The 12,522-nt window shown below is 44.0% G+C and overlaps 1 protein-coding gene across 1 annotated transcript in view; it reads left to right on the forward strand.

Annotated features, from left to right (window-relative positions):
- Positions 1 to 2,835, forward strand: part of TGFBR2 (transforming growth factor beta receptor 2) — a 60,399-nt gene extending 57,564 nt beyond the window's left edge. The window contains exon 7 of the mRNA XM_030235213.2: positions 427 to 2,835. Coding sequence (XP_030091073.1) covers positions 427 to 606 — 180 coding nt within the window. The 3' untranslated portion in view covers positions 607 to 2,835. The remainder of the gene's footprint in view (positions 1 to 426) is intronic.
- The last annotated feature ends 9,687 nt before the right edge of the window (positions 2,836 to 12,522 follow it).

Consider the following 12,522-nt stretch of genomic DNA (forward strand, 5'->3'; position numbering starts at 1 on the left):
CAGCCCAATATTGCTGGCAATCAGAATTTTGTTTGAAAAACCCAAGCAGAATTCAGGCATGCAGAGGCATGGGTTTAGCAGGAGGTCATATTATCCAAGAATTTTGATCATATTTATGATCAAATAAAGCCCTGCTTGATTCTATATCACTAGTCTGAAGCATCTTTGTTCTTGTTATATCAGACCACATGCCCAGAAATGACAGTTCCAGCTGAAGCGCTGAAAATATTGTAGTAGGGTTTCTTAAAAAAAAATAAAACCAAAAAGAGAACAATGCCCCCATGACAGAAGCAGCAGATCCCATAAAGAACCCCCAGGACAGGCGTCAAATAACCCCCAAAATTCTGAGGGCACTGAAGCAGCTCTCTGAGAGAGGCTTTGCCGGTGGCTGGCCCCTCACGGGCGCTGTCTCTGTGCTTGCTGCAGGGCATCCAGATGGTGTGTGAGACGCTCATCGAGTGCTGGGACCACGACCCCGAGGCCCGGCTGACGGCACAGTGCGTGGCCGAGCGCTTCAGCGAGCTCCGGCACCACGACAGGCTCTCGGGAAGGAGCTGCTCGGAGGAGAAGATTCCCGAGGACGGCTCCGTGACCACCGCCAAGTAGCGCGTGCCCGAGAGCTCCGGGACGGAGGGAAGTCGCTCCTAGACGTGTTCACCTTGGCAAAGGGAGAAGTCTTGATCAGTGCCTTGACTTGCTTCCTGGAGGACTGAGGCTGTCACTACTCCCTTTAGGCTCCAGCTCTGGACAGGGAGATGTATTCTGGGAATTACAAGCTGGGGGAGTAGCAGTCGTACCCTAGCACTGGCGGCCAGCATCATGTCGTAGGAGGAGCTATACATGGTAGCACTTCCTCAGGAAAAGGATTTGAAAATAGCCAATAACATTATGCACTTTAATAATGCCTGTATATAACTATGAAATTGCTATTTTTATATATATATATATATATATACATATATATATATATAAAAATGTGTGTGTATGTATATATATATATGTATATATATATATATATCTATATATCTATGAACAGCCATGTCCTGGGAAAAGAAAAGTTATTAAAAGAAAGTGCTTCCAGGAAATTACCAGTACATTAGAAATCCCACCCCTTAGGGAAGGAGCCTGGGGGGACTGGTATAGCACCACACCAGCAATTGTGCACTAAGCATTCTGCCAAAAAGTAGGAATAATATGCAATAAGAAGATGAATTTCAAAGCATGTGCTGTGACCACCTGGCTGTTATCCTGCTGTTCACAGTAGCAGGAGCAATCTCACAGCAGACAGGCCAAGTTGAATTTGCAGTTGTACTTGCATGGTCCTCTCTGCAGCACATTGTGGAAAATTCAGGAATGCCTTTTCCCTCTCATCTTAACCCCAAAGTCCTCAAAGTGTTCCAGAACAGGCATGTGAGGAGGTTTGGTCCTTCCCACATGTTGTTTTGTTATCGAGTTCATTAATGTTGTATGTTAATTGCTTGAATTCGTGCTGCTTGCAAACAGGTTGCAAAATAACAGCAGGATCCGTTTTCCCCTCCTCCCATCCCCACCCCCAACCATACAGAACAGGACAGGGCCAGCAACAATCCAAGCAGATGTTTTATATTTGCTGTGCATTCTGAGTGTGGGCAGTCCTATTATTTCCCCCCTGTCTTTTACTTTGATGGTGTTGCTATAAGAACAAACTTTTTTTTTCTTTCCCCTGTACAGTGTAGGCAAACATTGCTAGGCAAACCCCAGTGTGACTGTTCCACACTATCTAAAGTAAGAGGCAACAGCTGTTGCCTTTATTTTTGCAAAAAAGACCTTGGAGGTGAGGGAAACCTCCATAGCAATAGGTTAATGGCATATCGTGCCTTCAGCATTGCTTGTATTTACGGCTGCCTCAGCAAGTCAGCAATTCACAGAATTAAAAAAAAAAAAACAAAAACAAAAACAAGGAAAGACTTTTAAAACAGGATCTTTCAGACTTTGCTTGCATTCTTTCAGTTCCCCAAAATGCTTGAGACAGTTGACATCATATTGGGCCTATATACATGACAGCAATGTGTTTAAGAAGTGCTAAAATTTTTATCTTTAGGTGTTTTACAGTGATTTATCCACTTTTCTCTTCCTCATGTCAGCAGGTCTTGCAATTTAGAAATTTACCAGCACAAACCAATCCTGGACACATGTATCTGGTGTGGTTTATTAAACACCTTTGGCAGATAAACATCCATATTCCTCTCAAAAATGTTGCCATGCAAGTCAATAGGAATCATGCTTATTCAAATAGGAGTTAAGATTTATGATGGCCAATACTGTATTTGAAATGGTTAAATGGTTTTGTAACTGCTTTTTTTTTTTTCATTTTAACCAAACTGCTCAGAGATGTTAAAACAGAGCGGGGCAAAACCTCCACACCTACAGTGGAACTTAGAGGATACTATGGCATTTTTTTTAGGGATGGAATGTTGTAAATTCACAGGGCCATAGGCAGAGGTAGGAGATGTGGGTGGGGAGTGCACCCAGGCTGGTAGAAGGGTCTCGGCCCATTTCTCTTCCTCCATCCACACAGAAGGTCAAGGAATGGTGACCAGTAGTTCCTGACAGTACTGACGTTTTTATGGGGTTTTTTAACACTACATGTAAAGGAAAATTTTTATTCTTTTAAGGAATACTTCACCTGTACATCATGTATGAAATAGGAATGTGAGCAATATATACTCTTGTATATCAAAAGTTTCAAACACTTAACTTGCTTTGTAAACTGTTTTGAGGGGGTTTTCATCTTGTTTTGTTTTGTACAAATCAAATGTTTATTGGAGCAAATAAAATAACACCAACTCAAGTTCATCTCTGGAGCATCCAGGATGGGGAGAGGGCTCTTTCTAAAAAGAACCCTATCCTAAAATGATTCAAGTCCATTTCTTCCCACCAGGGGCCTGAATGTCACTCTCAGTCTGTGCAGTGTGCTTTGCTAACGACTCCTTCCCCTAGTCTCCACCCTGCCCTTCAGCAGAACAGCACTAGCAGATGGCCAAACTTGCTGGCCCCTTAGCCCCTGCACTGTTACACCTCCACTAGTCTCAGAGGAAGGGAGGGAGAAAGGGCTTACAGCTGGTGCTTTTCTACTTCTGGATTGCTCAGTGTGGATGTGACTCTTACAGACACCGTTTAGTCATGGACTGGGCAGTTTTGGGTTAGCAGTTGGACTCCGTGATCTTAAAGGTCTTTCCAGCCTAATGGATTCTGTGGTTCTATGACAAGGCCATAGTTGGACCTCAGTCATTTTGGTGCTGATATTCAGGTGAGCCAGAAGACAGCCCACTAAATCTGTGTCGCTGAGAAGTGTGTGGTTAATGTGCTTGTGCCTTACAGCTACTGCTCTCCACAAAGAGCTTTCACCTTTTTAAGGTGATACCCCTCCCATGGAAGGCATGCAGAACACAGATTTTTAAAAAATGAGCAGGATACCTCCCTCTGCCCTCTTCAAATTGTCTTGAATATTACTTGGGTTGAATCTAAGCCTTTCCACAGGGTGCCATCCATCAGCGTCTGATACTGGCATCTGAGATGTTCCAGGCTTCACCATTTTTTTCATGGATTGTATTTTCATGCCAAAATCTCCACTGGCCCTCATACTTGGCTGCACTGACTATCTCCTTTTGAACCTTCAAGTGTGGATACCTCAAAGAGGAATCCACATTGTCTTCATTCATGAGGCAAGCAAAATCACAGAATAACTGAGGCTGGCAGGGGCACCCGAGTCTGTTCTGTGCTTGTTTGTCATCTGGTCCAGTGTCACGTTCCAAACAGGCACCTTAATTCAGGTTGCTCAAGGCCTTGTTGAATTTTGAGCATGTCAGTGGTTTCACAGCATGTCAGTGATTTCACAGTCTCTCTGGGCACCCAGTGCAGGCTTTGTGAAAGAGGCCTTGCCTAGGTGCCCCTCGAGCATCCAGCCACAGGTGAGCAGCTCTTCCTTCAAGCCAGCTGCCCTCTGCCAAGTAAAAGCACAGCCCTCATCTTCCCGACAGGATGCAAAGGCTCACTGCCCACACCTCTGTGGTTTCCAGCAGTGCCCTGCTGAGCCTTGGCAAGCCCAGCATCCCTGTGGCTGGCCCTAGCATGTGCCAGTGCTCTGGTGGCGGTGGCCAGCCCTCAGCAGTCCCCACCACTGGCCACAAACTGGCACAGACCTTCAGGCCCCAACATCCTGTTTATGCTGGCTCAGAGTCTGAGTCCTTTTGGCAAAACACAGCAAGCAAGTGTTGCAAATGCCTTTTAAAAATGTAGCAGGCAAAATTCCACAGATCTTTTAGTCTCGAAGTACATGATATCCTTGAAATAAAGTATATTTTATATACCTCTAATTTTTTTTTTTTCAGTTAAGGTTTTGCCCACCATTCTTATCCTAAATATTGTATTGTACATCCTACTGTGAGCAGCTCTTAATTAGTGTGTCAGTCAGCATTTTATCAGCAGGGTGCACAGCAAGGAGGCTCCAGCTGTGCAGTGCAGAAAGCAGTCCTTGGCTTTACTGCTGAAACTAGCAGTGGTCTCTACTGGATAAGGAAGTTTCCCAGTGCAGCTTCCTGTGTCACCAGTTCACATAATTTCCAGCACAGTGGGGATTTCACCCCCTTCTAGGGTATTCCAAATTGCTACTGGAATAGACATGAATGATAAAAGAAGGAAAAAATAATGACCCAGCTTCTGGGGAGAAAAAAAAAAGAAATAGAAATGCATTAAGACATCGTTATTCCGAGTGCACCTGGAAACAAACTGGGCCACATGCAGAGCACCTGCAATATTGTCCTCTTGTCAAGCCAGCTGTACTGGGGCCCAAGGGCTTCCTTTGCTCCCAGAGGAACACTGCTTAATTTATTTCCCCATCCTTATTCCTTTCTCTCTCTACTCCTTGCTTTAAATTTTTTATTTTTTGGCATTGTTTTTTTAATAAAATTCTGCCTGTGGCAATTTTTCCCTCTGGCCACAAAGAAGATGGAGTGAGTTCAGTTCCAGACTGTCTGCCTGTTCCTGAATGCAGTTTGGATGCCTTCACCCTGCTTATTACTTGGCAAACACTCCTGCAAGTCGGTGCACACCATGTGTGTGTTGAGAAGGCTCTTGCTGTGGGGGGGATGGCAAAAATTCATCTCAGCCTGGGTCAAGGTAAGTGATGCACCTCATGACAGGATTTTGGTGCTTGGTTATTTTTTTCTTTCAGACACCTGTGTCCTACTGGGTTACATCTCCCAGCACGACCCACAAGAATCAGTTGGCCTGAGTCCATGGTGCCCCAGCCTGGTCGTCTGGACCCCATTTCCTCTCCATGCCTTGACCTACTGTCTGCTCTCACCTATTTTGGACCTCTGGATGATGAATGGTGTTGCTCACGGGCAGAAAGCTGGAGACAGTCAGTGGTTTGTTGAAATACAGCCAAATTGTGAGCCTCCTGAGAGGACCATGCCCAGGAAATAGATTTAAAATTCTTGACTAATGAATGCTTTGAGCACCATCTAATCACTTCATGAAGAGGCAAAAGCAAAAGGCAGCTCATAAATTATTTGTTGTGAATTATTTGCTCAGCTGTAATGGAAATAAAACAATCTCTTCTGATAGTTTCATTTAGGTAACTAAACTCGTAAAAAGATTAGACAGTCACCTGATCAAGTTTGGCATGATTAAACCCTCACAGCTAAAATGTCTCTCTTGCAAAGACGTTGCCATGTGAAATCAGGGAGAGCAAAGATCCCTGGCATTTCTTCCCAGGCTGACCCTGTCCTTTGTCACAGGGGGGAGCACTCACAGCTGAAAATGCTTGTTCTCTTTCTCCTCTGCTGCAGCAAGGATTTTCTGTGGAAGAAGAAACAAAAAGCAATTCACCTTGCTCTTTATTTTTTCATCCATGGCCTCAAGCCCAGGCTGCCAGCAGCCCCTCCCAACCACTCCTCTTCCCCAGCACCTTCAGATGCCCAGCAAGGGCTGCACAGTGACCTCCCTCTCCCCCAGGTTTTGGATCATAGTGCTGGTCTTCCTCTCGTGAAAACTCCCCTCTGTGTTTGTGTTTCAGAAATAAAACCTGCAGCAGATATTGCATGACCTCCCAAAGGGCACCTCCCCGTTGTTTCTGATCAGTCTGTGGGGGGCTGTGCCCTTCCTCCTGCAGTCCTCTGTGCCCCCCAGCCTCATCTTTCCCCCAGCAGAGACTGCCCTGACCACCAGGGTCTGTCCTCCAGAAACAGCACCTGAGCAAGCAAGCCCCCTGCATGCACCTGTTTAACACACTGCCCCTTGGCTCTCTCCGGGCAGAAATGATACAGAGGAAGCAAAGCCCAAGAGAGCCACACATCAGATGTGTATCCAACAGGCTTGCATGGACATGGTGATCAGGTTTCCAGCCAGGTTTGCTGTCTTTCTGCTCCCATGAGTGGCTGCACGAGGCTCCCTGGACCACAGTTGTCTTCTCTTTCTGAAGGAGCAGACAACCACATAATCTGCTCCTGGTACCGCTGGGGTGAAGCTTCCATCAGTTTGTAATACACATGAGCAACTTGCACTAGGTCCACCAACCTCACCCTCGACTCTCAACCCCCTCCACACGAATCCCAGGTGTTGAGCCAGGATGAAAACAGTCCTACAATGCTTCCAGCCCTGCTGGAGCAGGGATTTCTGTATTTTACAGCTCAGCCACCTGCCAGTGTAACATAAGGCTCTCTGAAACGTCCCAGTTTTTGCAGAGTGCTTCAGCCACCAGCTGGCAGTGTGTGGGGCATAGGCAAGTGCTTTATTTTGGATGAACTGAACCAGCTTGAGATGCAGGACCTGCTACCAGAGCTATATGCTGAGCTACAGAAATGGAGCTTCCCCCCCTCCCCACCACAATAAAGCCTGTGTCACACAAAGAGCTCCAGAAATAGATTCCTTTCTCTTAAAAATACGCCAGGGTCTTCATGATTCAACCTTTCAGGAGACCATTTAAGGTTATAAATTTTTTTTTCAGAATTTATTGATTGCATCTAATTCCTGATTTTGCTCGAAGGTGAAAACTGTCTTTCTAGTTCTCACACTGAAGCCAGTATAAACTTCTCCTCAGATAAATATCTGTCTGTCTGTGGCTGCAAAAGTTCAGCTCTTAAGGCTGGGTTTATCTGACTTCCTTGTACATGTATGGGAGTGCTCTGCACTCACTGATCAAGGCTGTCTATGCTACGACTACTCAGTAAGAAAGGATTTGAAAGATATCCATATTAAATTGGAATAGATTGTTTGGCAACACATAAGAAATGCTTCCTCAGAGCCAGAAGTGCTGAGGGTTGTTGCTTCAATGATTGAGATGGAAACACAAGGCCTGTTCTGGGGTCTCTCAGAGCATTCTCACGTGACTTTTTGAGAATCGTTTAAAGTAAAGTAGTATTTTTTGAAAGAGCAAGGCTTTTTGTATGCCTAGAATGACAAAAACCAGTGTTTCATCTTTGATCCAACAAAACTGAAATAAAGGCTGTCAGGGAAAGGATCCAATGAAAGAAAACACAAAGCCCATCTGCTCAAAACTGCTGCCACCAAGGAGAATTTGCAGCACATGGGTTAGCAGACAGCATATTCAGGAGCAGACCATCAATAAGACAGGCACTAAGCAAGTTAAAAATAATAACTGCTGATACTTGAATCCAGACATTTCTGGAAAGATGAGGTTTCCTCCTTTCATCAAATAAAGTCAAACTACTGATTCTCTTCAACAAAAATACTTGCTTCCATAAGCCATCTGGTATTTCTGGAGGCAGAAGAAAATAGGCTATACTTTTAATTAGCTAAAAAAATTAAGATAGGACATAAATTTCATACCAAGACTTTTAATTTTACAGTTAGTAAGTCCTGTACAACTCTATACAGACTCACTCATATACTTTGGCTACCACCCCTTTTGCTCATCTAATCTCCATGTGAGCAGCAGGAGCAGTGTTTCTGTGACTGAGGAAGAGTTTGCAAAAGCAAATTGCAGGGGATTGGATAACAGGAAAAAGTTCTTCACCCAGAGGGTGGCTGAGCACTGGAACAGGCTCCCCAGGAAAGTGGTCACAGCACCAACCTGACAGAACTCAAGTGTTTGGACAATGCTCTCAGGCACATGGTGTGACTCTTGGGGATGTCCTGTGCAGAGCCAGGAGTTGGACTTGATGGTCCTGATGGGTCCCTTCCAACTCAGCTTATTCTGTGATTCTATGACTCCAGGTATTTCTTGTAATGCTTAGAATGCCACAGTGGAATGCTCCTGTGTTTTGAGCATAAGGACATCTCCCATTTAGCAGCAGGTTGTTTAGCTTGTGTACATCTGGAAAGGACATGTAAGCCTTATTAAATAAGGAGGACGGGGGGAACTGCCATAATTTCATTTTAATGTAAGAATGTTAACAGTAATTTTCTTGAAATAATTTCTGGAACAGTTGCTTTAAGAACCTCACCTTGTGAAAGCTGTAGGAAATGGAGGAAAGAATTTAAATTAACTTGTTTAAACATTTCTCAATTGTTTAGGTTAATCACAGTAAACCAAACAGGATCCAGCCATACTTAAACACAGCCTTTGCCCAAGTATAAACTGTTTACTCTAGACATGACACACAACCAGACAAAATTAATTCCTGATCTTGGGAAGAGTCTAATTTGCTTTTATTAGGTCTAGATGAAAACATTTTGGCAGAATAAGGTTTGATTTTCAATGTCCTGAGGGCAAGCAGGTGATGCAGCAGTCTCACCATCCCCACCACATCCACAGCTTGGCCCAAATGTGGCTCCTGTGGCCAGTTTGGGGCAGGGCTGTGCAGGGAGCCAGGGGCAGCCTGACCATGAGCAGCAAATGGTCCCACAGCTGAAGCCTGGAGAGGAGAAGCCTGCTCTATGTGCTTTCATGGGTGTGCTTTGGGACCATCCCTTTGCTTCACCAACACTGCTCAAGTCAGTAGATTTGACTTCATCAATTTGACTTCTCGTGTCCATGGATTGCAGGCAGGTTTTCAGCACTGACACAGTGCTTTGCCCACCAACACATGGAGAGTTCTCACAAAACAGCTTAAAGACTGGTTGTTCTATCTTTTAGGGGCCTTCACATTAATACTAATAATATAAAGTATTTAGCTCAAGCAAGAAATACAATGGCTTTTTACAAAAACCTTTTGCCTTTCAAGTTTCCAATGTGCATTTTGATAATGCTTGTCAAGGCCTGATTGCCATGTGGGATGGCCAGGCTGGAGCTCTGTATTTTTGCACTACTTGTCCTGATGCTCAAAATCAATCATATCAGCTTCTAGAAGAGACGGAAATTTTTTCATGGAAAATGCATGGAATAAACTTTGGCTACAGGGTCAGAAAGGTCAAATACTGATGTTCATGTTTTTCATCTCCTTTTCCTTATGCACAGCCAATGCATTAGCAATAGGAATGTATGAATGCTTTCGAGTGAATGCCTTCTCTTTACCATCATAGCAACACACTTCCTGCTTGAACCACATATCTTGTCAATCATAAAATTATTAACCTGAGGTCATGTGCTGGGTTTGGCTGAGGTAATTTTCTTCACAGTGGCCTGTATGCCTGTATGTTTTGGAGTTGTGCTGACCACAGGGTTGATAATATGGAGATGTGTTTGTTGTTGCTGAGCAGGGCTTGCACAGAGCCAAGGCCTTTTCTGCTTCCCATACTGCCACACTGGCTGGGAATTTGGGAGGTTGAGAGGAGACACAGCTGGGACAGGTGACCCAGACTGACCAAAGGGATATTCCAGATTAGGGCATCATGCTCAGTTTATAACATTGGGGGAGAAGGAAGAAGCGGGAGACATTTGGAGTGATGGTGTTTGTCTTTTTAAGTCACTAATATATGTGATGGGGCCCTGCTTTCCTGGGGATGGCTGAACAGCTGCCTGCCCATGGGAAGCAGTGAATTAATTCCTTGTTTTGTTTTGTTTGTGTGTTCAGCTTTCACTTTCCCTATTAAACTGTTCTGGCTTGATGCTGGCTGGATGCCAGGCACCCACCAGAGCTGCTCTATCACTCCCCTTGTCAGCTGGACAGGGGAGAGAGAATACAGTGAAAGGTTCGAGCTGAGATAAGGACCAGGAGAAACCATTCATCAATTACCATCACAGGCAAAAGAGACTTGAATTGGGGAAATTAACTTAATTTATTACTAATAAAAATCAGAGCAGCATAATGAGAAGTAAACCAAATCTTAAGACACCTTCTGCCTATTCCTCTCTCCTTCACAGGATTTACCTCATCCCCCACAGTGGCTCAGGGAGACAGGGAGTAGGGGTTACAGTCAGATCACCACAGGTTGTTCCTGCCATTGCTCAGGGAGAGGAGTCCTTCCCCTGCTCCAACCTGAGTCTTTCCCATGGGCTGCAGTTCTTCACAAACTGCTCCAGCATGAGTCCCATCCATGGTGTGCAGAATTGCATTTTTAAATGACTGCTTTAATTGTCTTCCAGTAGTAATTAAAATGAAATCATTGGTATTGTGAGCTGCATGTTGTGCTTCCATTAAGACAGTAATTATGGGGAAAGAGCTCTTAATTGGGAAGGGAAATAGCTTTTTTTTTTTTTGAATGCCCTACCTCCTACATGATTGTCTCATCAGGTTCAACACTCTGGGTTCAGAGCAACAACTTTGTCCTCCAGTTCTAAAGAAACCTTGCAAACTAAATGCAGAGGGTATGCTTTATGAAGAAAAACATTAACAAAAAAAAAAAAAAAAAAACCAACAAAAAAAAACACACAGAAAATGAAACCCACCAGGAAGAACTTAAAAAGAGAAAAGTATCTGGAAAGGTCAAACTGTTTTGCACTTGTTTGGCTATATTATTCTTTACCTACAATCAGACAACAAAAGATTAATTTCCAAAATAGCACACGAAAGCAAGAAGGTGAAGAATGCTTAGTGTATTTTATTGTTTCAGCCTGACTGATCTAGGTGAACTGCATTCCCACCATCTCATACCTAGCCACGCTTCTCTTTGACTACTCTGACTTTCCTGCATAAAATGAGAGCACATGTCTGGCTCCAAATCCAGATGCAATCCCAACTACATCGTGACTCTGTACCAAGGCATGATTCCCTCATCTTCCCCTTTCCATGTTCTTGCTTTCCCATGGAGTCAGCAGCCAGGCACATGGCCTCGATAGGCCTTCCTGCACCTGCCAGCCTCAGCCCCATCCACATCCAACCTGAGGTTCAGACACTTCAGGAATGAATTCTCCAAGTTGCAACATGTCCCCAGATGTGCAGCTTCATGTCTTGCCCCCACATTGTCCAAGGGGCAGAACTGGCACTTGTCATTTGAAAGGGTGCAAGAGGAGCTGGGGAACCCATTCAGCCCCTTGTATCTCAGATAATTACCAGGGCTAGGAAGAATCAAACTATTTATTGACAACTGGAAATCAATGAGAGAAGACTAGGAGACACCATGGATTTAGGCAGCATTTGAATATGGTTCCACAGTGACTCTATTTCCTATCCATTGTTTTAAGAAATAGCCTAGACGATGGACAAAAATATCAGCTTATTAAATCTGAAAACTGCATCATGCTGGGAGAGGCTGCAATTGTGCTGCAGGACAGACAGAATGACAATTCAAATTGTTCTTGGCAGATTGAATAAATATTTTGAGAAAACATTATTCTCTTTAGTGGAAACACTTACTAAAGACTAATTAAAGGTACAGATATCTAATGGGGAAAAGCTGCTTAGAGCAGTTGGCCAAAGAAGCTCTAATGCCCAGGGAGGATCACAAACCTGGTAAGAATCAATCATGTCTTGCTGTTACAAAGGATGTGATGGATCCATCATCCACTGTGATGGATGAACAGCAGTGGCTGCTGAGAGATGTACAGAGTGATCCTGCCACTCTTTTATAACCTGGTAAGGTTCCAGAGCACTGCTCTGTCTTGTTTTGGACAGAATAGTCAGAAGATTTTAAAACATGGTCTCTGAGGAAACATGAGAGCAATTACTGCAATGCAGGTTTAGACAAGAAGACAATTAAGGGTTAATAAGAGTAGAATCTTAGAAGATGTAGAAAACACAAAGGGGGAAAAATACTTGTAGGCCGTAATCATGGCAATTATCAAGGGGCTAAGAAAAAATCTGAAACATCCATTACAAAAACCTCAAGGGAAGGTTGCAGATTTTCCAGAATTTTTGGTCATGATTTATAGACTAGAAAAAGGTTGAACACGAGTTCCCTGATATCACTGATCCTGTTTCAGGATGGAGGTCATAGTTTCTCAATGAGATCTTGAGATCTTTTCCTGCCGCAGAAGTTCCAGGGCTGTGTTCAATCAATGCCTCCAAATGTCTGAGTTCAGAGTGGCCAAGAAGTTGGAAATTTTGTTCTGTGGGAAATTGCAAAATGTTCTGGAGCATGGGGGCAGGACATCCTCTTTTGCAACTCCCTATAGGACATTGATATTTCTCACAGAAAGGAAAATATAAAAAACCCTGACACTTGGATTGCTTCAGAATAAAGGTCCTGCACCACTCTGGA

The sequence above is a fragment of the Serinus canaria genome, chromosome 2, assembly GCF_022539315.1.
Source record: "Serinus canaria isolate serCan28SL12 chromosome 2, serCan2020, whole genome shotgun sequence".
Taxonomy (NCBI): domain Eukaryota; kingdom Metazoa; phylum Chordata; class Aves; order Passeriformes; family Fringillidae; genus Serinus; species Serinus canaria.